This window comes from Myxocyprinus asiaticus, chromosome 37, assembly GCF_019703515.2.
Source record: "Myxocyprinus asiaticus isolate MX2 ecotype Aquarium Trade chromosome 37, UBuf_Myxa_2, whole genome shotgun sequence".
Classification (NCBI taxonomy): Eukaryota; Metazoa; Chordata; class Actinopteri; order Cypriniformes; family Catostomidae; genus Myxocyprinus; species Myxocyprinus asiaticus.
In genome coordinates, this window is record NC_059380.1 from 6,632,392 (window position 1) to 6,658,025 (window position 25,634).

The following is a 25,634-nucleotide window of genomic DNA, read 5'->3' on the forward strand; positions in this document are numbered from 1 at the left end:
AGTCTTAAAGAGACTTTGCCTTTTTTTGTAAAAATAAATATTTTGTTTATTGCTGCTGTTTATCACTTTATTTCGATCCAGTTATTTAAAATTGAGTGTTTTCCTGTTTATTACTGTATGTGAAGTATAATTGTGTATTTAATTTAATGTTGTCACCCTATTTGTTTAACCTTTATGAAAATTAATAATGGTCTGTAGTATGTACTGTAGTAACCATGTTTTTTTTTTTGTTTTTTTTCACAAACTTTGGTTTTACTATGGTAATACTGTATTAACCATGACTGTAGGAAACACGTTTAACCATGGTTTTACTATAGTAATGTTGTAGTTACCATTACTATAGTAACCATGGTTAATTTTGTGGTTTCTACATGGTTTTACTACAAATAACATGGTTCATTTTTGTAAGGGAATGTCCACCTTATTAAATATGTAATGGTGCATTCACATCATGTTAGAATTAGTGTAATTACGAGATGGCAACTCGTAGATTCTACTCGGTGCTATTCACGTCCTCAGACCTCTCAAGTTATTTGATTCTATGGTAACACATATAATGCCAAAACTGCTTTGTTGTTGATAACAGCTAAATGTTTATCACTATACATGAATTCGTGAATTCACCTCTATATGTTCTTGAAAAAATATTTAAGAACAATAAAATAAAAATGTACCAGGCACCAATGACAGAAAAAAATGGCATATCAAACAGAAATATGTGTTGTTCACTACCTTTAACTGTTGAGTCCACTGCCATATTGGTTGTTTATCGAGACGTCACGATCAGAACTGACTGCAATATTAAATAATGTCATTCGATTGTTATATATCTAAAATATTTTCTTATTTAAATAGCTTCAACATTGCTGCTTTTTGTTAGTGGCTAGTAGTGTAGCAAACTAATTTCTTAAAAGAGTAGCTTGACTGTAGTTTAACGACTTTAAGTTTCAAAGTAGCTTCCCCAACACTGATAGTGATGAACAGTAGCATTTAACTAAATATTTAGCTATAAAAAGATGCAAAACACCACATAGAACCTAACAAGTGAATTGCTTGTTGTACATGAACCATCCATGAATCAGACTTTACAACACTACATATAAGAGAGAGGGTGGTAAAACATTTAGTTAGTTACCCCCCAACACTTTGCTAATCACAGGAGAATTCTCCTGGAACAACTACTGGTTTAGGTACTTTGCTCAAGGGCGCTATGGCGATAGTTTATGGATTGTACATTGTAGGTTTTTAAACTTCAACCATTTGCTTACCAGCACAGATCTTTATCCACTAGGCTACATAGCTCTCACCACAATCTCTCTTTTCAAAGCCATCTCATTGCTATTCATCATGTGTGAATGTAGATTGACCACAGTTCTAGAAATAATGCTTTATCGATTTCAGTCATGGTCCAGAGGCATGCCCTTTCATTCACCTACTGCATGTTCACTGAGTGAGCTACAGTATCTCCACTCTATGCAGTGAATATCTAAGGGCCTTATCGCTCTGTCAGCCATAGTATATAGACACTACGCCTTTATATTCTCAAAAGGGACATGACATTGAGAATCCGAGATGATTCTTTATCTACAAGATGTTTTCCCTCTTTATGACAGATTTAATACTTACAATCTCCAGACCTTCACGGTGCCTGACTGTGGTGTCTTGCGTGCATGTGTGTGGCTTCATGATAAGTCATGTGATGGAGAGTTACGTGATACTCTGCCGTGATAAATGGGATTAGCTTCCCACTGAGGCCATCAGAGTTACCTAAAGATTAACTCGACTGACAGTTCAACCGTTACTGTATATCATGCTAAGTACAAAGAGTTACTTGAATAGACCTTAGTCAGGGAAAACGGCATATTTAATTTGCAACAAACTAAATGGGAATCAGGCTGTGAGGGACAGAAGTATAGTCGTTGCATGTTTTACTGTGTTGAGGTCATAGGTCACATCTAATGTTCACCACCCATGTTTCTGCAGAAACATTTTATGAAAAGATGTATTTTCAGTGTTTTGTTGGGTAAACAATCAGACAGTACTTCTTTCTCTTATTTTCGTTTATGTCAAAAGAAAAGTCTAGAAATCATTGATTGAATGGTAGTGGCTCCAGGTAGGGGGTGGGGTCCGACGGCCTGGGAGGAGGATCCAGGTAGGGAACGGGGTCCGGCAGCCTGGGAGGAGGTTCCAGGTAGTGGGCCGGGTCCGGCGGCCTGGAAGGAGGCTCCAGGTAGGGGTGGAGATGAGGTCAGGCAGCCTCGGAAGAGGGATGAGGTCAGGAAACCTCGGAACACAGAAGTGGCTGAACCCTGACATCTGCACCGACAATGAAGGGAAGGAACATGTGGACTTGCATTGTGAATACGCTGTTTCTCTAAAAATGCGCTACGCGAAACGCAATATCCTAAAGTGTCTAAACATAAGGAATTCACAACAGAGTAGATTCTAAAAAGTAGCTAATACTTCAGTATATTCATTATATGCCATTATTTTAGGATCTCAGGTTTTCATGTTGTTTAATCTTACATATTAAACATATTCCTCTTTAATTTGTTTGATACATGTTTAAATAGTTTATAGATTTTTCAAAATATTTGAATAGTTGGTTTGCTACAGACTGATACAGAATTTTATTTATTTAAATATTTTTTCATTTTACACATTACCTTCAACAAAGTAGGCCTAAATTATGTTTGTTGACTAAAATTATATGCCATTTTAGTCAGAGTAAAATTGTCTAAAATTAATGAATACGACATAATGGGATACTAACTCAATTTAAAGGGCATTTGCGTCAAAAGACAAAAAAAAATAAGACTAAAATGAAAAGCTGTGTAAAAATTAACACTGGATTAGAGGCGTAAACATAGGAGAATCAATGCATTTTCACACTAAAAGTTATCAGTGTGGATGTGACCTTAGTTGTCATAATAATGTTGTATAATATAAAGTATATCTACACCAATCTGTGTAGGTCCCTCTGCTGCCGCCAAAACAGCGCCAACCCGCATCTCAGAATAGCATTCTGAGATGATATTCTTCTCACCACAATTGTACAGAGCGGTTATCTGAGTTGCCATAGACTTTGTTAGTTCGAACAAGTCTGCCCATTCTCTGTTGACCTCTCTCATCAACAAGGCATTTCCTTCCGCAGAACTGCCCGTTTTTGGCACCATTCAGAATAAATTCTAGAGACTGTTCTGCGTGGAAATCCCAGGAGATCAGCAGTTACAGAAATACTCAAACCAGCCCACCTGGCACCAACAATCATGCTCACTAAGATCACATTTTTTCCCCCATTATGATGGTTGATGTGAAAATTAACTGAAGCTCCTGACCCGTATTTGCATGATTTTATGCACTGCACTGCTGCCACATGATTGGCTGATTAGATAATCACATGGATAATTGTTGGTGCCTGACAGGCTGGTTTGAGTATTTCTGTAACTGTTGATCTCCTGGGATTTTCACACACTACAGTCTCTAGAATTTATTCTGAATGGTGCCAAAAACAGAAAACATCCAGTGAGCGGCAGTTCTGCGGATGGAAATGCCTTGTTGATGAGAGAGGTCAACAGAGAATTTCCAGACTGGTTCAAACTGACAAAGTCTACGGTAACTCAGATAACTGCTCTGTACAATTGTGGTGAGAAGAAGAGCATCTCAGAATGCTATTCTGAGATGCGGGTTGGCGCTGATTTGGCAGCACGAGGGGGACCTACACAATATTAGGCAGGTGGTTTTAATGTCGTGGCTGATCGGTGTCTATAAATTTATATATACACTGGCGGCCAAAAGTTTGGAATAATGTATATATATCAGCATTATATCAGCCATCAACCACCCTGCTCTCTAGAAATCGGCATTAGCCATTAGGTAAAACGGAAGGAACAACATTAGTTAACTATTAACTAACAATTAACAATACTTTTACAGCATTTATTAATCTTAGTTGATGTTAATTTGTTGATGTTAATTTTAAACATATGCTAATACGTTTTTAAAATCAAAAGTTGTACATTTGATTAACTTTTGATTTGTACGTTTATTAACTAACATTAACAAAGATTAATAAATGCTGTAAAAAATATATTGTTCATTGTTTGTTCACGATACGTAATGCAGTAACTAATGTTAATGAATGTAACCTTATTGTAAAATGTTTCCGGAAAAAAAACTATATTGGTTGATGACTAGCATCTATCTTGACTAAGTTCTGTTACTTCAATAAAAAGTAGTTCTAGGTGCTAGTATCTCAAGACTAATTTGCACTAATTTCAATATCTATGTGATCGCCTGTCACGCAGTTGCATTTTAAAGCACTGTGGGTTTTCGGAGCTGAAATAATTAACATTTAAGCTTTAATGGAATCGGCACACATGACTTAGTGCCAGACAACCTTTCTCCCTGGTGTATCTTCTGCACATCTTTTGAGAAAAAGTGTCTGAGCTCCCCGCCTGCAGACATTGTATCCCGGGTGCTGTAATTAGGTTTTTCAAAATGGGCTGAGACTTCCTCTCACAGTTTCATACAACAGCAGTTTGGATCCTCATTTACCTCCCTTCTCGCTCCATTCACACTGCACAGCTCACATCTGACAGGTAGATGGAGGGGAGTCTTGATGATGAGAGTGAAAAAGAGACACACTCTCTGACCTTCAAGCCACTGTCCAGTCCTCTCTGTGTGATCACTCCTTTTTCATTTGTCTCTTTTTTTTTTTTCACCTTTCAGATTGGGTCGCTGCATCATGGCCTTGGATGTGTAAGTGAATTGTCCATTTTTTATTGCTTTGAATTTCATAAAACAATTTGACTTAAGATATGTCCAATAATAATTGTATTATATTACATTAATATTAAATATTTCTACATTAATATAAAAATAGATATATTATATTAATATAAAATATTTTAATCCTTTTTTTAAAGTGTAAACTTTTATTAAAACTTTTTATTTTTATATTTATATTCTTTTCTATACTTGTTTTTAATTTATGTCCAATATTTATATTATATTATTTTATCATTTATATTAATATAAAAAAATAAAATGTAAATTTTAAAACTGTAAGCATTTTTCATTTTTGTTATATTCTTTTCTTATACTTGTTTTTTTACTCCTAAAGAAATCCATTTAACCAAATATTTTTGCCTTGTGTTTTGGGCCCAGTTCAGGTCAACTTTAACTTAAGGTTTGTGTTGGGTTCGGATTTCTTATTAATTAAACATTAAATTATAATCATTTATTTTAATTTAGAACTTTTTATGCATTTGTGCACACATACTTCATCTTTAAATCAAAGCTTGGAAAGCGTTTTCAGGCTTGGGTCGGGTTGGGTCTTAAAATTTGACAGTATTGGTTGAAACGTTATCAGTTTCCAAAATATGTGGTACTAGAGAACATTTTCGAAAGTCTCTGTTTTCTTTGGAGGAAAACGTCATTCCAGTGTGGATGAGATGTGTAAATGTAGTTTAATCAATCCATTTTCATGTTCATGTCATCTTCTTTTTTTATTGCTTTCAATGTCATAAAACAGTCTGACTTATGTTAAATTATGTCTAATAATCAGAATTATGAAATGTATATAAAAATGTTAAATTACATGTTTAATATTTAAATGATTATATTTTATTATATTATATTATAGTTTAGATTATATTAGATTATTTAAATAAGTAATTTGTAATCATTTTTTGATTTCAGGCTTGGGTCAGGTTGGGTCTTAAAATTTGACAGTATTGGTCGGGACGGGTCACAAAATCTCAGTTACAGATCAGGTTCAGGCTTCATAACAAACAGTTGTAATCAATCTTTGTGGCGTGCAGGTGCTGTCTCTACCACATCGCAGACTGGTATGTTACTGCAGACTGTTTGAAGTCCCCGACCCTAACAAACCTCAGAAGCTCGGTCTCCATCAGAGAGAGATCTTTCTGTTCAATGATCTCCTGGTGGTAAGAAAGCATCTCATTCATATTGACTGAATTAATGTGTGACTCAAAACCATGATGCAAAAAATTATACATTTATTGTCTTGTTGTTATGTTTGTGTAATGGTCAGCACTGAAACATTTAGTCAAGTTCTAGGTCAGCAACTATAAATCATGTGTGCACAAGACCGACAGTAAATGTTACCCAGCTTTTGCAAAGGCTTAGAAAGAAGAGCTGATAATAATCAAGAACAGATGGGTTCCTAATGTGCCACGCTTTTGATTCAGGTCACTAAGATTTTCCAGAAGAAGAAAAACTCTGTGACGTACAGCTTCAGGCAGTCCTTCTCACTGTATGGCATGCAGGTGCTTCTGTTTGAAAACCAGTGTAAGTAACCTCAGGGAAGGGTCAAAACCTTTTCCATCCATCTTGCCTTTTCTGGACCATGTTTTCCACTTAAAGGAATAGTTCATCCCCAAAAAAAAAAAAAAACTGTCATCATTTGCCCACCCTCATGTCGTTCTATACCTAAGATTTTGAAAAAATATTCTGTTTGTTCTTTTACATATAATGAAATTAAATGATGTGTATGACTGTCTTTCTTCGGCAGAACACTAACAAAGATATTAGAAGAATATCTCTGCTCTGTAGACCCTTACAATGCAAGTAAATGGTGGCCAGAACTCCACAGGTCCAAAAAGGACATAAAGGCAGCATAAAAGTAATTCATACGACTCCAGTGGTTTAATCCATGTCTTCAGAAGCGATATGATAGGTGAGGGTAAGAAACAGATCAATATATAAGTCCTTTTTTTTTAACCACAAATCTCCACCTTTGACCAGCCCCGACCAGTAGGTGGCTGAATGTGAAAGTGAAAGTGTAGATTTACAATAAAAAAGGACTTAACTATTGATCTCTTTCACACCCACACCTATTATATTGCTTCAGATGATATTGATTTAACCACTGGAGTCTTATGGATTACTTTCATGCTGCCTTTATGTCCTTTTTGGACCTTCTGAGTTCTGGTCACCATTTACTTGCATTGTGAGGACCAACAGAGCTGAAATATTCTTCTAAAAATCTTAATTTTTGTTCTGCATAAGAAAGAATGTCATACACATCTGGGATGGCATGAGAGTTAGTAAATGATGAGATAATTTTCTTTTAGGGTGAACTGTCCCTTTAAAGATCATAAAAGTGCTTTTTCTTTTGATTAAAACAAATTCATTTTCAAGTTCTAGTGTATTACGATGTATTTTCTCATGAAAATATAAAAATATCCATGATATGCAATTGTGAAATGTGAGAAAATCGATCTCTGCATCCCTCTGAAAAGGGCACGTCTGAGTGCTGTCATGATCCGCCGCTCTGTAAATATTCCTCTCCCGCTGCTGTTTTTCAGATTATCCCAATGGAGTGCGTCTCACTTCAGCTCTTCCAGGTGCAGACATCAAGGTTCTCATTAACTTTAATGCTCCCAACCCACAAGACCGCAAGAAGTTCACGGATGACCTGCGGGAGTCCATCGCAGAAGTGCAAGAGATGGAAAAGTTCAGAATAGAGTGTAAGCCTCCAGAACCCAACTCATGTCATTCTAAACCTGTATGACTTTCTGTCTTATGCAGAACACAATAGGAGATGTTTTAATGAATATGGTGGACACAGAGGTTGCATTAACTGAAAATGATCTGTCATTTACCAATTTTTTTTAAACATTGACAGATAATTCCAAATGCTTTCTGTTATTTTGACAGAAAAGAAACAAGAAAACTATTTAAACCCTGTGCATCAGTTTTGATTTCACTTTCTCTCTCACTCCCGTGGTGTGTGTGCACTGCCGTTTATTGGCTGGTATTAAGATGCATTTAGGGCGATCCAATCACAAGCTGACCATCGCCATTTTCAGACATCACCATTTACACCTGATTGTATAATGTGCCTCTTTTGACCACAATTCAAATGATTTCATGACTGCATACATCAATAATTACAGTATGTCTGTGTGTTAATGCATGATAATGAAGCACAAAAAAAATTAACAACAAAAAGAAAGCACAAAAAAAATAGGCTCACTGTTTCTGCCAATTACTTGCTTTTAACCTTAGCGCAAACAGAACATTTAGAGCAGAATTCTCCATTAGTTTAGTGCAGCACCTGTTTTAACTGAGCTTTAAATGTGCTTGCAGGCACACTGAAGTTCCTTGAAGTCTGTACATGAGGGTATGTGCTCTTTCCAATTTTTTTGACCGACGCTTATTAGCTTTTAAAGCCCCACGTAACCAGCAAAGTTTAAAAATCTTGTTTTAAAAATCTTTTAAACTAGAACTCCTTGGTTTCACCAAACTCGCACTTGAGTCAAAAATATATCATATATCCATTGTCATGTACTGTAGGCCTACTGTATATGCCATTATATTGGATGCTACTCTCCTGAATGTAGCTTCAGTATTTATGAAACGAACACAAGTATGACAGATAAAAATAGACCGTGACGGAAATTTTACAACTCAGTCTGAAAGTGACGGATAATGACTTTTTTTTTTTGTTGGTGAAAACCTCGGCGGACCCACCTTCTCAGTATAATGGCAGTGCACTGAGACTCACTTCAAAGCTTAAAAAAGGACCCAAAGGAACGATAAAAGTATTTACTGTTTTCACTGATAAATTACTTACATTTCAGGTTGTTTCTCACCAAAACCCAGTGGATGCGTTCAGAAGACTTGGAATATGACGCACAAGTCGCATAAACTACTTTTATGATACTTCTGGGTCCTTTTTTTAAGCTTTAAAGTGAATCACTATCCACTGCCATTGCATTGAAAAGACAATTAATGTTCATATTTCTTCCTTTTGTGTTCCACATAAGAAAGAAAGTCATATGGTACTGTGACTGATGGTGAAAACATCCTTCCTTGTGTAAAGCTTGGGTAGTGCATGGCGCTTGCAACAGGGCTATGGGTTTGATTCCCAGGGAACACAAAAACTGATAAAAAATAAATTATACCTAGAATGCACTGTATGTTGCTTTTGGATAAAAGTGTCAGCCGAATGCATAAATGTGCATGTAAAATGTAAATATTTATGACCTTGGAAGTTCTTTGTGTGATAATAGAGTGTCGCAGAGCTGTTTTCCTTGCTGAAAAGACCAATGTATGCTGGTCTGGGACTGGTCTAGTTGATGGACCAGCAAAATTTAGCTGGTTGACTAACATGACCAGCACACCAGCATCCAAAACAAATCATACACTGGCCTTTGCAACAAGGATGCTCATGATGATCATTGTCTATCAGCTGGGTAACAAGTTTGAGCTCCTAAAATAAAATCAAAGCTCTTACTTAGGTCTTAGTGAATAGCAGATCTTAGTGGCAGTACTTCAAATAATTTCTATTAACAGACATGCCAAATGTCTCTAAAAAAGATGTCAAAATTTGGGCCCATCAGGCAAGTGATTGTCTTTGAAAGGACATGATCCGTGAAGTTCTTGCATTATTTTATGCAGCTGAACTGGAGAAGCAGAAAGGAGTGGTCCGTCCAAGCATTTCCCAGAGCTCAGGGCTGAAGAAAGAGACAGGAAATGGCAATCTAAGTCGTACAAGTCTGGATGACAGCTACGCCGTGGGTGAAGGCCTCAAGAGAAGTGCCCTCAGCAGCTCCCTACGTGACCTTTCAGATGCAGGTGAGGTTACGGACCACTTAAAGGGCCAGTTCAGCCAAAAATTAAAATTCTGTCATAATCAACTCACCCTAATGTTGTTCCAAATCCTCCAAAATCTTCTGTGGAACACAAAAGGAGATGTCAGGCAGTATTTTGGTCTCAGTCACCATTCACTTTCATTGCATGTTTTTTCCGTACAAGGAAAGTGAATGGTGACTGAGGCTATCATTCTGCCTAACAGGTCAGGAACAACATTTTAGGTTAAGCAAATGATGACATAATTTTTGCTTTTTCATGAGCTATCCCTTTAAGAAAGAATCAGCTTCAAACTCAGATTATTTTGTGTAGCCTTGTCCAAACAATACTTTGCCTCTTGCCAAAGTAGCGTGCTGAATGCTTGCTTCTAAATCGGTGTTTGACCGAAACCATTAGCGTGGCCTTCATTATGTACCAATGTCCCTGACTTAAGAAGCTAGTTGCATTATTCTCCACACTAGGCTGTTCTTCCCACTCTTTAATTGAACCTTCACACAATTTACGAGCTGTGATTTCTTCTCACCCTATCTATCAGTTTCGAGGTATAAACATGGTTATCACTACACAGCAAAAATGGATCAGTTGACAGTGTAATCATGCTGTGTAAGTGCGAACTGAACTCAGCCGAGCTGGCCGCTAGCTTGACACTGCGTGTGAACCTGTGAGATTTCTGGCAAAGCTATGAATATCCCACTCCAACAATCATGTAGACTAGAGCGGCTTTCTTAAATCAGAATAAAGTTCAGTGAAAGTATAGTATATGCCAGTCTTAAAAGAATAGTTCACCAAAAAATAAAAATTCTCTCATCATTTACTCACCTTCACGCCATCGCAGATGTGTATGACTTTCTTTCTTCTGCAGAATGCAAACAAAATGTTTTAGAAGAATATCTCAGCTCTGTATGTCCATACAATGCAAGTGAATGGTGACCAAAAATTTGAAGCTCCAGAAAGCACATAAAGGCAGCATAAAGGAAATCCATATAACTCCAGTGGTTTGATCAATGTCTACTAAAGCAATCCAATGTGTTTTGGGTAAGAACAGACTAAAGTGTAACTCCATTTTCACTGTACATCTTGCCATTGCAGTCTCTAGGCATGATCATGATTTCAAGCTCGATTACATTTCCTAGTGTTTGACGAATGCACAGAGTGCTAGATGGAGCTAGGAAGTGTAATTGAGATTGAAATCATGATCACCAAGGAGACTGCTGTCAAGATTTATAGTGGAAAAGGAGTAATATTTTGGTCTGTTCTCATCCAAAACTGATTGGATCGCTTAAGAAGACATGGATTAAACCACTGGAGTCATATGGATTACCCTCATGCTGCATTTATGTGCTTTATTGAGCTTCAAAGTTCTGGTCACCATTCAGTTGATGAGAGAATTTTCATTTTTCAGTGAACTATTCCTCGGTGTTTAGTGTTTTTAATAGTAGTCTACTTTTGGGCCACTGAATTAAAATAAAAAACAAAAACCTGCGATCTACTAGCAGATTTTTCAGCCAATTTTCAGTCATAAGCTTTCAGCTTCACATACCGTAGTTTTATTATTTCTTTTTTATTGGTGGAGTCAGTGTGCATGTGGCGTTAAAGGGATAGTTTACCTAAAAATGTTTACTCTCATATCGTTCCAAACCTGAATGACTTTCTTATGTGGAATACAAAAAGAGATGCTTTAATGAATATCACGGCCTGTCTTTTCAGTACAATGTCAGTGGATAGTAACACACTTTAAAGCATAAAAAAGGACTGACAAAAGTAGTCCGTGCGACTCCTGCATCATATTGCAAGTATTCTGAAGGCATAGGATAGGTTTAGTGTTGGGAACCGAGAACCGGTTCTTGAGCAGAGATTCCATTCTTTAAAAAATACCAGAATCGTATGATCTTCGTGACTTTCAGTTCTGTTAACAGTTCTCCTATGTGCAATTTTCCGCCGATGCAGCTGGAACACCATCCTGAAATACTCTGACAGTGTTTCCAGAAGCACATTTCTGCAGCAGCACTGCCCTGTACTGACCCTAAAACGTAAAACACACAGCTCTACAAGTGTATTTGATGCCCGATCGAACGAGTTTTGAGCCGGATCTGTTGAATCTACACAGCGAAACATTTGCGCTTCCGGTATAGTTTGATTCCCAAAAAATAATTATTCAAAGGAGCCAGTTCTTTTGAATCTACAGTGCAAAACATATGACGCTTCCGGTATAGTCTGATTTCCGAAAGAACCATTCTAATGAGCCGGTTCTTTTGAATCTACAGCGCAAAACATACAGCGCTTCCATTTAAAGTCTGGTATACAAGTAATCTTATACTAATGTGCAAGTTATGAATGTCCAGCTCAAAATTAAATAAGAACTGTTGAAGTCTCATAAGCCTGAAGTACAACATTAGGCTACAAAACACACAATAAACTGTCTCTGGAACTGTTACTGTTTATTTTATGATGACCTGTGTCAGGTGGCCTGGGTAGCTCAGCGAGTATTGACGCTGACTACCACTCCTGGAGTCACGAGTTTGAATCCAGGGTGTGCTGAGTGACTCCAGTCAGGTCTCCTAAGCAACCAAATTGGCTGGTTGCTATGGAGGGTAGAGTCACATGGGGTAACGCCTCGTGGTCACGATTAGTGGTTCTCGCTCTCAATGGGGCGTGTGGTAAGTTGTGCGTGGATCACAGAGAGTAGCATGAGCCTCCACATGCTGTGAGTCTCCGCGGTGTCATGCACAACGAGACACGTGATAAGATGGATTGACTGTCTCAGAAGCGGAGACAACTGAGACTTGTCCTCTGCCACCCGGATTGAGGTAACCGCGCCACCACAAGGACCTGCTAAGTAGTGGGAATTAGACATTCCAAACTGGGGAGAAAAGGGGATAAAAAAAAAAAAAATTGATGACCTGTGTCTCTATTAAATCAAGCAGTGCAGTTACTGACTGGTTGTTCATTTGACAATGTAGAATTAAAGATACACAAGCTTTGTTGTACAAAATCGCATTTTATAAAATAAATTAATGAAATATGGCATCACATTTCTTGTTGGTTTAGATTTGTTTATTTAAAATATAGTTAGGATATATTATTGGATTGTATTGTATCTCTAAAAAGTCTGCAAACACAGCTTTTACAAGAATTTTATTAAATTTATTTCTGATTTGTTATATCTGCTCTGTAGATATCTGAAATAATCTCAGTATTTGGTAACAAACAGCAGATGGTAGTAAAAACAATAAGAATTGCATTTCTCATTTCCAAATAATTCTAAAAAAAAAAAACGTATTAAAGAATTACTGGAACCGTTAAGGAACCCGAATCGTAACGAGCAATCGGAATCAGAACCAGAATCGTTAAATTCCTTACGATTCCCATCCCTAGATAGGTTTAGGTGAAACACAACCAAGCAAAAATCTTGACATCCATTGCATATTCATAAGTGCTATGAGAGAAGCTTGTTCCCAGTGACTTGAGTGTTTGCGCAAAAAAGTAGAACAGTGGCCCTTTATTGAATGTAAATCTTTGTCTCACTAAAGCTGCGGAAGAAGAGGGAGAGATTTCAGCCAAACAGACGATAGGTGTGACATCCTCTGCCAAAATTATGCCACATTAAGTCTAATTTGGTTATACAGCAGTTGATAGCACGCAGCCAAACTACAACATTTGCATTTGCTTTCACACATCAAATAGGAAGTCTTAAATCATGACAAATGAAACTGAAGAATGTTTATAATTTTGTTTGATTGTTGTTGTCTGATTGTAATGCTTTACTGTTGGGTTTTAGTGTAGGACTCTTCCATTTGTTTGCAGTCATCAAAACCCAGTTTGCTATGTCACTGTTGCCACAGCAGAATCCAAAGTCCAGACAGGATGCTAGAAATAGTTGCTTCCTGTTGCTGAAATAGTGGTTAACAATCAGTAAATCCCCATCCTTTGGCCCTTCAAAAGCTCCCTATCCAACTCGCTCTTCCCTTCCCCCAAGGTGTTTCACCCTCTTTGGAGATTCTTAGCTGCTTGCATTGTGTGTCTCGATAGCGCCCCCTGTAGGCAGACGGGATATATACGTCTCTATATATCTGACTGTTCGAGCGTGCTCTAATCTGTCATATTGCATGTCTCGCTTAGGCAAGCGGGGGCGTCGCAGCAGTGCAGGATCTCTAGACAGCAATATGGAAGTAAGTACTGTGATATAGGATGCAAGAACCTATGACAGGACGCTCTTCTGTGTGACTTTGAAGTGTTGCACTTTGAAACTACAACGTTGTGCTTTTATTTTTAAATATAGTGGCCCCAAAAAGTTTAGAAAGAGCTTAAAAGTATTTGCAAAAAGGATTCAGAAAATCCTTGCAGATGCCACTTGGTTTAATGTTTTGTATATAATTTGATGACAGTTAGACATTTTAAGTGCCCAAAAGTGTCCAAATACTTTTTGGGGCCACTGTATCTAGCTATTTTTTTTTTTTTTCTGGTCTTTCTACCGTCTTTTTGGTTGCTTCTTTGCTCAGTAGTTTCAGCTGTCTGTTTGTGTGTGTGGTGTTGTTTTTGGACTAAGTAGGCCACCCTGCATGCATGGGCTGCCTGTTCCTGTGGCGCTTATGTGGAATGACGGGGAATACCGCCCCCATGGCTTGAATCACATATCATAACATCTCCATGGTTCAACATAGCCAGCATGATTCAACTAATGCAAACATCCCATGTCATATATCGTGGGCTGCTTGTATCTTTTCATTTTGTAAATTATTTTTTGCCTTCCTGGTGGCACGTTTCACTTTACCGCTGCAAGTGAACAATGGTGGGCTACGTTACAGCACTTCAAAGTGTGCAAGCCTCCATTTCCTCACCATCTTCCAACCACTTGACCTGTTCCTCTCCAACCCAGAGCTCCTTTTACCTCTCGGAATGCTTCGGAATTATTTCCCATCTGTCTATAGATAAAGATAATGAACTAGAGGGAGGATAGCAAAGGAAAAATGGGACTTACATCCATTTGGGTTACTGCGTTAAGTTCTTTACAGGTTATCATGTGCACCAGTTTGACTGGCAGCTCAGGCTGAGGTGACCATGTTAAACTGGAATACAGGATATCCAAAATACGTTGCATACTTCGGCATTACTAAACTGACTAACTCAGTCTTGCCTGTTCCAGCTTCTGCATGCTATGCATGGCTTTCAGGGATCTGCTTCTGCATCTTTTTTAAATACATTAACTGCTGATGAATTGTCATGATGCATTGCTTGACTGTTGTGTCCTTGTTTTGTAATGCTGACAGAAAACGAGTCATTTTTAGACTGCTTTTGTGTACAAGACTATTTTAGGCTACAATGTATTAGGTTTGCTTTTCTGAACTTTTTCAAAATTTTATACCTGTACTACAACTTACAATAATACATTAAGAAAACTGCATTTTTCAGTGGCCCCAAAAATATTAAAGATTATTTCACATGAAAATTATAATTCTCTCATCATTTCCTCACCTTTATGCCATCTCAAACTCGTATGACTTTCTTTCTTATGCGGAAGACAAAGACATTTTGAAGGATACATGAGGTGTTTTTGTCCATACAATGCAAGTCAATGGGGTCCAACATTCTCAAGCTCCAAAATCATGAAATCTGCAGTGTCATAGGTGTGGTCATGATTTTAAGCTCGATTTCATTTACTTTACATGGGAAGTGTAATCGGACAAAAACACCTCATATCTCCATCAAAATATCTTCGGTTGTGTTCCGCAGAAGAAAGAAAGTCATACAAGTTTGAGATGGAATAAAGGTGAGCAAATGATGATGAGAAAATGATGTGCTCTTACAGATGTATGAATGTCTTTGCAGGGCCGTTTCTAACCATTTTGGCACACCGTTGTGGGAGGTGCGTTGCTGCAGCCTCATTCCCCCCCCCCCATCCAGCTGGTGGTGCCCTAGGCAATCGCCTAGTTCACCTAAGCCTAGAAACTGCCATGTGTCTTTGCATTATACAGTATAACAAAATATAAACCTCATTGATTTTTTTTAAAGAAAGATAGCATAAGAACACTTTTAAAGGCAAAACATGTCACATTAAGAAGCTTATTATTTATCAAATTGTAAAACAATAGATATGTTGTTCAAAAAGTATAACTGTTTCTCAAAATTAAAAGTAGTGGAACATGCCCATAGTTAATGTGTTGAACTACATCTGTGAGCAAACCTTAACACTAAACATCACTTTGAAACAAACTTTTCAAATAACATTGTTTTTAATGCAATGACATTCATACTGTACATTTTTAAGTGTGACTTAAGTGTCCGAATATGTTTTGGTGCTACTGACTATTTATGTTATGTATACTATATTACAGTATTATACTATATCTATGCTGAAATAAAATACTTTTAAACTAATGTAAAATTACTACAAAAAACATTTTAAATACAAGGGAATCCAACCAAGGCAACTTTCTGAGACTTATTGAGAATGCTGTGCTCATCTCATGTTTAACTTCACCATGCTCTCTCTCTCTCTCTCTCTCCCTCGCCTTCCTGCAGGGGTCCATCATTAGCAGCCCCCACATACGGCGCCGAGCCACATCCAGTCGCGATTGCCCCTCGCGCCAGCAGTCCATCCCCAACTCCTCCTCCCTCCTGGGCTCCCTTTTCGGCACCAAGCGGGGCAAGTCACCTCTGCCTCCGCAACCCTCCCACCCCTCTCACCCGACGCTCATCTCTCACACCCCACACCCAACCAACTTGCACCACACAGCCCGCGAGAGCGTCACTGAGACCCAGGCCCAGATGCACCCCCACCACCCTCAGTTCTGCCACATACAGCAAAATCCCCCACCGTACCACCACCACCATCATTATCACCCGCCAGCACACATTCAACACCCCCCTCACCAGTACCACCCCCCACCCAGCCACTCACACACTCCTCATGGCCACGGGCCACACCTACCACACCCCTCACACTCCCAGCATGCGCCTCATCACCACAGCCAGCCTCCCGCCCCTCCTTCGGCACCCAGTAGCACCAAACCCAAACAAAGCGGCATCAGCACCGTGGTCTGAGCCCGTCTCCAAACTCTTTCCTCTGGGACTAATTCTGGCAGGGCACCTGGTGGCAGACCATGGGTCACTCTCTTTAGCTAGTGTACTGAAGATTGTGACGTGCGACGCTGGACTGTTTGCTGCCTGCCAGGACGTGATTTGGGAATGAGAACAAAGGGCACCTTTCATTTTATCCAGAGCCCGTCCCCTCTGGGAAGGGGCGCCACACTGTGTAGCACTGGCCTTCTCTTCTGGGGCTGCTAGAACTCCAATCATCACCGTTATTACCAGTCATCGCTCAAGCTGTAGACTCCCAGACAAAGCTGCTGCTTCTTTTAGGCGTGACGTAGAGACTTTTAACCCTTGAAAAGTAAGAACATGCACAAAGACCGTGGCAACTGTTGTTTTGTGCGTGCAATACCTAAAATGCACTATCAAGTAGCCTGCTTATTAGTTTGCAGAAACAATGTTTTCAAAAGAATGGTTTTGGCCCACAAACAGACTACAGGCACGGATGAAGTCACAACACGTGGTATTCCAGTATTTAATATAGCTGTAGACCACACATTTCTGTGATATAGTTAGGGGACTATAATGTGCCAATTATTAAAAAGCAGTGACTGAGAAAAAGATTTGCTTTGTGAATGTTGTGCATATAGTATTTTGTTAAATAATAATAATAATAATAATAATAATAATAATGTTATCAGCTATTATTATTATTATCATTAGAGAATATACCGATCGAAAGCCTCAGATGAAAATGCTGGATTCTCTGTGTGCTCTCCAAGCAGGCGTTACTAGTTTCCACTAATACTCAGTTCAGTGTGACCCACTTGATTAGGTGGCCAATTGAACAACATGGATTTATTTGTTGCCTTTGGGAGATTCGGATCGGAATCTCCCAATCCGGGATGGCTGTATTTGCTCCACTTCCTTATGGATCTACATAGCGCAAACCAATCACAGGGATCGCAGGAAGGGGGAGGGCGGGACAGTAACTTAGCCGAGCTCACCAATGGATCCTCCACTGCAACATGCTGCAACATGGTTTTATTTTTTTAGCTATTTTTTTAAAGATGAATAAAACAATATGAGATAAATGTACATTTGAAGATGTTTATGGTAAAGCTGGTTTAACCGAGAAGGCTATTTTGGAAAATACAACACATTTAGCATTAGGGTAAGCGTTTTGTTCAGAATAATGAGATGTATTGGAGGAAAACAGGCTGAAATTCAAAGCTGATCCAATTCTCTCTCCGTATTTCAAGGGTTTGTTTTAAGTTTGTGCTAAGATGTTGATTTTCTCAGTGGTCTGAGCGAGTACGCCCTCTTCATTTCTCTTCTGTGTGGAACTGGAGTGTTAACACACACAGATATTCTTCTGTCCTCCTGTAATAATGCCTTTCACTTGCTCAGAAACACAGCTAATGTAATGTAATCTTATGTCACATAAACTGCATATAATACAGTATGTAGCAGTGGGTTAAAATGGATGGTTTTTGGTTAAAAATGTTTTTCACACATATCCCCTTTCACACATTTCCCGTTTTTGACTTGTTTATACTGTAGTTAAATGGCGAAGGAGCTGTGATTTGATGTAGTTTTGTGTGACGATGCTCTTAACTCAAGCACAGATCTTCTAAACAGCACTTCTCTTTGTAAATAATCACTTCATGTACAGGAAGCTCACTCTATGAGACCAATGTCAGCGGTTACTACATTTGCTGTGCGTTCTTCTTTTTTTTTTCCTAATCAGTTTTTTTTTTCTTTAGTTTTTTTTTAACTAATCATGTGCAATATGTATGGTTTTGTACATTTAAAGTTTGCAAAGTTGTAAATTCAAAGTGGTTGTCCCTGTTTGTTTTTGTTATATCATTTTTCTTATATCATATGATGAACCCCATATTGTTTCTCAACCCCACCGACACCTTGTTGACCCTGGTCTCTCTTTACCTGCAACCTGCAGTCAGGAATGTCTACTCTTGCATGTAACGTTATATTGTAACGGAAACAAATATTCTCTCAATATTGCATATTTCCAGAGATATTATCAGTGTTACAGTCGACCATTGTTAAATGAGTGATGATAAACATATTAAAATCTGTAGAGTTCTCTACATTCAGCTCTATTATAAGGAAAAGTCTTTTCCTATTTTGCACCAAAATAGTTTCAAATAGATGACATCAGTTTATCTGACCACTGGGTTTAAAATCAAACGCTGATAGTCAAATATTTTATAAAAGAAAATATTAGCGGTTAGACTAATCATAAGTGCCAGTGGAGCACATTCATATAATAGATGCTTACAGATAATAGAACATAAATCTGTGTCTTTGTCGTTATCAGAGTAACTTCCTTACACCTGGCTTGTTCCTAGGATGCATTGCGGCCAGAAAATGTGTACAGTACAGCATTAATCAGACTAGAATAGTCCATTTCTGTGTACGAATGTGATCGCCTAAAGCCATTTCACACCAAATAATTTCATTCTGGGATAAGAAACATCAAGATAATGTCTCTTTTATATGTTTTTTAGGTTTTTCACCTTTGTGTTGACTGTTTTTAAATTCAGATTTCAATTCAGTGCAGTGTATTGTACATTTATTGTGGTGCTTCAGCTTTGTACAGTACTGGACAATTCAGGCAAAACGTCCCAAAGCTTTGCATGCAACTGATGCCTAGCACCTCTGGTTGAAATGTGAGCTTATTTAAACTGAAGAAATGTTCTTCCTTTTTATTGTTTTCTTTCTCATCTTTTGTTTTGGTTAATTGGTTGGTTTTATTGTTTTTGTCTATTTTTAAGTGATGTTGGCTTGCTGTTACATTTTATGCTGCGCCACTGCATCTCGGCATGTATGTCACTTGTTTACCACCCTAAAAAGATCATTACACTTATGTTTGTGTTACAAAGCCTGTGTCACTGTATATATCACAAACCATAGTGAGAAATTTGTAAAAAAGTATATCTATAGAAATCTAATATGGATGATAAAGGGAAAGTGTAAGGGTTGGGTTGACTTGTACATAGTCTGTATATAACATTTTGTTTTTTCGGTCAGCCATTACATTGACGCTGTAGTCCTTTCCATCTTAACATGACACTGCTTCTGCTACCAAATGTACTTACTGAATTTGTCATAGGATCTTCTTTAATAATCCGACTGTTACATGACAGCCTTTCATGTGCGTCCACTCAAACATCTTTTTTGTTTTTTTTATTACCAAACAAGGAGAGGAGAGCTATGGTTTTAATATACATTCTGTTTCTAAGTAGATGACAAGACCCTATTGATGTTTAACTATAACTGTGACCATGCTGAGAACATGAAATAAAACAATATACCGTAATATTCTTAACTTGTGTTGTTTTGCATTCATACACGGTACATTAAGTTGCTTTAAATAATTTTTAATGTATATCTTGATGATCTTAGCATGTAAGGTGGTTTCCAAAAGGCAATATAAATACGCCGATATCCTTAATCAGGGACTAAAACGTTTCAAGGAACGAAAACGGAAAACGAACTAAAGTTTTTGCAGAGCATAACCGAAAACCAGAACAAAGTGATTTGAAACTTTTCCGGAGTGAAAACGCAATTTTTAAATGCTGATAACCGGTTATAATAGGTTCATTTTGTTCCGATAATGTTTTCATAAAACTAAAGGCCAAAGGGTTTATCACAGTATATTTTTGGAGCTACACTTCATGTTGCCCAAAAAAATTCAACGTGCTTTGATCCTGAAGGAAACTGCTGCATCACACATTTCCTAATTGCCCACTGTGGATGAAGCTTTCTGTGAATGAAGACCTTTATAAAAACAATGTATAATTACTACATATACATGCACAACTAATCCAGGTACAATGAAAACATTACTAGAGGTAAAAAGTACATTTCTCAGTTATTTCAAATTTTTCACTGAATTATTTTGAGATATGATGCATTAATACAGATTTGATTCTGTCGGGTTTTGACTCAGAAGCAGATCTTTAATTAAAATTATACTTAACTGTTAATTAACTGCTTGTTATGATTTCTATGCTGATAAATCCACACAGGAAAAAAAATGTATTGCTTATTTTCGCTTATTTTGGCGAGGCAAGTGGCTTATTTTGGGGCTTGTTTTTCCAGACCATGTAGCTTGTTTCACTTGCGAGATCTGGCATCACTGCAATTGGTATTTTACCCACCCCCTAGAGCACTGTCATTTTAAAAAGAACGTTATTAACCGTTCTTTTATTTTGTTCTAACCGATAACCTTTTGGAAAAGAGTCTGCAGAACTTCTGAACCGGAACTTAAAAATACAGTTTTTGCTCAGAACGAACCGAAATGAAAAACATTTACTCCCTGTCCTTAATATACATACGAGGCATGAGAAATGGGCTTCACACTCTCTAAGGTCATGCTAAATTCAATATACATGTACATTTACATCAGTAACTACATAACAACTGTGTGGTTTTGTGAAAGCTTTGGTAGTTCTAAGGAAATGCAGTTAGAGTGCCTGCAATAATCTTTCTCCTCTGACCTACAAGTTGCCGTTTGGATTTAAATAAGCAAGTACATAAGAGCCTATGATTGGATCATTATTGCAGTGATTAATATGTTTCAGCTAGCAACAATTCTTTTAACCCTAACTGATGCAGTGTGTGGCTTCTCATTTCTCATACAACCATGTTGGAAGACGTATCCCGTGGTCGTGGAAAAGATGCTACTGTGTTTCAGAAGGGGCAAATTATTAGCCTGCATCAAGCAAAGAAAACAACTAAGGAGATTGCTGGAATCACTGGAAATGGGTTAAGAACTGTCCAACGCATTATTAAAACCTGGAAGGATAGTGGTGAACCGTTAGCTTCTCGAAAGAAACGTGTTTGGAAAAAAATCTTGAATGATCGTGATCGGAGATCACTAAAACGCTTGGTGAAGTCACAAAGAAAAAATCGACAGTACAACTCACGGCTATGTTTAATAATGAAAGTAAGAGCATTTCCACATGCACAATGTGACAAGAACTTACACGATTGGGACTAAACAGCTGTGTGGCTACAAGAAAGCCACTTGTTAGTGAGGCTAATCGGAAAAAAATAATGTCAATTTGCTAGGGAGCATAAAGATTGGACTGTGGAGCAGTGGAAAAAGGTCATGTGGTCTGATGAGTCCAGATTTTCCCAATTCTAAAGTGATGGGTGCATCAGGGTAAGAAGGGAAGCACATAAAGCAATGCACCCGGTTCGACTCTCCCCTCTTCAATATAAGATCTCTGCCAAAAACAATGCCACAACGAATGAGCGCCGTAATCAAAGTTAAAGGCAGTCCAACGAAATATTAGATTATGCAACTTTTTTTTGGCCAGGCAGTGTATTTTTATCAGTAATAATTTTCTTTTAGTAGGGTGATATACCAAAGTACAGGCCCTGATAAAATACAATGATACTAGGAAACTTCAATTCATCAAAACTTCAAAAGAAGTCTTCAAAATGTCATTTATATTACAGAGGAGACAAATAAAGTGCCAACTCAGGAAAACTGGGCCACTTTTTGTCAATTTACATGAATCGCCTCTATTATTGTTTGTCTCCTCTGTAATTGACATTATTTTGAACTCTTTGAAGACTTTGAAGGTGCACTCAGTAACTTCCTGGACTTAACACTGATACCTAGCGGCGTGGATGCAGCATCATTGAATTAGTTTTCGGTTAAAGATGCCATTGTAGAAATTCGCTATACACAGTCAGCCACGATTAACTTAATCCAAGAGTGAAAGTTTTCAAGAACAGGGTGGTTGCTGAGATTAAGCAAGTAAAATTCGGCTGGTCATGTGATTCTAACATGGCAGCCCCAATGTGGAGTACCCTCTCCATGTAGAATAAAACAGCTTTGGGAGTTGTCAACACTGATGGCTGCATCACTGCCCATAAAAGGACTGCTAGGAAGGAGGTCATCTGAAATGCTAACTATTATTATTTTAGTGGCTTATATTTGAACAGAGGAATTATATTAATCTATGCACGAAATAAAACAGTTTAGTAATTGGTGGGCATTCACGATAGATGTTTTATAACCCAATGTTGAAATGAATAGCAATGTCATATTTGTCCAGCTAAACACTGCACCCAAAATGACTTGTGTCATCATCATTGTGCAACGAAAACTGGTGAAAGGTGTTTCAGGGAATCGGAGGGTGATCGGGGAGAGTCTGTATGCTGAAGATGAACCTAAACAAACTTTTAGTTTTGTCAAGATCGGCCAAGCTTGGAAAGAGGTTGATTCGGCAAGTTGGTGGAGACTGTCTGCATCACTTTCAGTCAAAGCGCTCCATTAGATCCAGTGCGAGGAGTTTGGCATATGCCAAAGATCTGTTCCTGGGGAAAGTAAACAAGGTCATCTCAGCAGTAAACAACTGTATCAAATAGAAAATAATGAGTTATAATCAATTATAGTGTAATTGACATGTATAGGTTCTTAACCAACCTGCTTATTAGATATGACACCACTAAGTTATAAAACAGTGAATGGTTCTCCATGTTTGTATACTCAGTGAGTAAATAAACTTTGAACTGCATTTTTACACCAAAATTATTAATTCAAGTAAATTATTAATACATTCTATGGTGCCATGTTGAACTTTTAGGCGGAAGTTTTTCCATACCCAGAAATAAGCAATGAAGAATTAGAGGAGATCAACCAACTTGTTCAGCCAGTGGAAAAGTTTTTCAATGAAGAAGGTGAATAGCAGTCAGAAACGACTATGAATTCTTACGTTTCTCTGTTAACTACTGTGTGCTTGCAGTTCATACGCATTATGTTGGATTAGATTTGATTATTATAATAACATGCTATAATTATATTATTTAGAGGCAGACCGATATATCGGTTTTACCGATTAATCATTGCCAATAGTTGCTTTTTGGAACTATCGGTTATCAGCAAAAATCTATGCCTGTTTTTTTATTCCGTGTCCCTTTGTGGCTGGCACTGGAGCATTCTACAGTTAGACTGGCTTGGTTCTACAGTATAATTGAAGCCTCTAGAAATTAAATAAAAACAATTACAATTACATAATCAAGTATTCTAAATTGAAGTGAGGGCATGCAAAGAAAAATTTGATTATATGGAAATGTGTCCTGTTAGTACATACAGTCATGTGAAAAAGAAAGTACACCCTCCTTGAATTCTATGGTTTTACATATCATGACATAATAAAAATCATCTGGTCCTTAACAGGTCTTAAAATTAGGTAAATACAACCTCAGATGAACAACAACAAACGACATATTACACCATGTCATGATTTATTTAACAAAAATAAAGCCAAAATGGAGAAGCCATGTGTGAAAAACTAAGTACACCCTTACTGCTTCCATAGGAATTAAGAGGCTAATTAGTAGCCAGATGCTGCTTATCAAATGCCCTTGATTAACTGATCATCAGCAAGTGTGACCACCTCTATAAATGCCGAAGTTTTGGCAGTTTGCTGGTCTGGAGCATTCAGGTGTGTGTTAACACAATGCCAAGGAGGAAAGACATCAGCAATGATCTTAGAGAAGCAATTGTTGCTGCCCATCAATCTGGGAATGGTTATAAGGCCATTTCCAAACAATTTAAAGTCCATCATTCTACAGTGAGAAAGATTATTCACAAGTGGAAAACATTCAAGACAGTTGCCAATCTTCCCAGGAGTGGACGTACCAGCAAATTCACCCCAAGGTCAGACCGTGCAATGCTCAGAGAAATTGCAAAAAACACAAGAGTTACATCTCAGACTCTGCAGGCCTCAGTTAGCATGTTAAATGTTAAAGTTCATGACAGTACAATTAGAAAAAGACTGAACAAGAATGGCTTGTTTGGAAGGGTTGCCAGGGAAAGCCTCTTCTCTCTAAAAAGAACATGGCAGCACGGCTTAGGTTTGCAAAGTTGCATCTAAACAAACCACAACTGGAACAATGTCCTTTGGACAGACGAGATCAAAGTGGAGATGTTTGGCCATAATGCACAGCACCACGTTTGGTGAAAACCAAACACAGCATATCAGCAGAAACACCTCATACCAACTGTCAAGCACAGTGGTCGAGGGGTGTTGATTTGGGCTTGTTTTGCAGCCACAGGACCTGGGCACCTTGCTGTCATTGAGTTGACCATGAACTCCTCTGTATACCAAAGTATTCTAGAGTCAAATGGGAGGCCATCTGTCTGACAGCTAAAGCTTGGCTGAAACTGGGTCATGCAACAGGACAATGATCCCAAGCACACCAGCAAATCTACAACAGGATGGCTGAAAAAGAAAAGAATCAAGATGTTGCAAAGGCCCAGTCAAAGTCCAGACCTCAACCTGACTGAAATGCTGTGACGGGACCTTAAGAGAGCTGTGCATAAACAAATGCCTGCAAACCTCAATAAACTGAAGCAACGTTGTACAGAAGAGTGGGCCAAAATTCCTCCACAATGATGTGAAAGACTGATAAAGTCATACAGAAAATGATTACTTGGAAGTTATTGCTGCTAAAGGTGGTTCTACAAACTATTGAATCATAAGGTGTACTTAGTTTTTCACACATGGCTTCTCCATTTTGGCTTTATTTTTGTTAAATAAATCATGACACGGTGTAATATGCCACGTGTTGTTGTTCATCTGAGGTTGTATTTACCTAATTATAAGACCTGTTTAGGACCAGATGATTTCTATTATGTACTGACACGTAAAACCATAGAATTCAAGGAGGGTGTACTTTCCTTTTCACATGACTGTACATCATGTCGCCAACTTCAAATCTTGTGAATCATAATTAAAAACCTAATCTAGTGATATAAATATATATATATATATATATATATACATATATATATTGCAATCAAAATTATTCAACCACCTTGACCAGCAGTACATTCTGGTGATGTGAATTAAAATACATCAACTAAAACCTCAGAAACAGTCAAAGTAAGTTTTTAATACACATTTGAGTGATTTTGAGAACAAAGAGTTCAG

The 25,634-nt window shown here is 37.9% G+C and overlaps 1 protein-coding gene across 6 annotated transcripts in view; it reads left to right on the top strand.

Annotated features, from left to right (window-relative positions):
- The window catches only part of LOC127427567 (IQ motif and SEC7 domain-containing protein 1-like), a 281,442-nt gene extending 261,446 nt beyond the window's left edge, over positions 1–19,996 (top strand). For 5 of the 6 annotated variants that reach the window (XM_051675206.1, XM_051675208.1, XM_051675207.1 and 2 more), the window contains 7 exons: positions 4,732–4,761; positions 5,826–5,951; positions 6,216–6,315; positions 7,335–7,496; positions 9,433–9,609; positions 13,744–13,793; positions 16,144–19,996. In XM_051675206.1, the coding sequence (XP_051531166.1) occupies positions 4,732–4,761; positions 5,826–5,951; positions 6,216–6,315; positions 7,335–7,496; positions 9,433–9,609; positions 13,744–13,793; positions 16,144–16,665 (1,167 nt within the window). In that variant the 3' untranslated portion in view covers positions 16,666–19,996. The remainder of the gene's footprint in view (positions 1–4,731; positions 4,762–5,825; positions 5,952–6,215; positions 6,316–7,334; positions 7,497–9,432; positions 9,610–13,743; positions 13,794–16,143) is intronic. The other variant, XM_051675211.1, reaches the window with a different exon arrangement.
- The last annotated feature ends 5,638 nt before the right edge of the window (positions 19,997–25,634 follow it).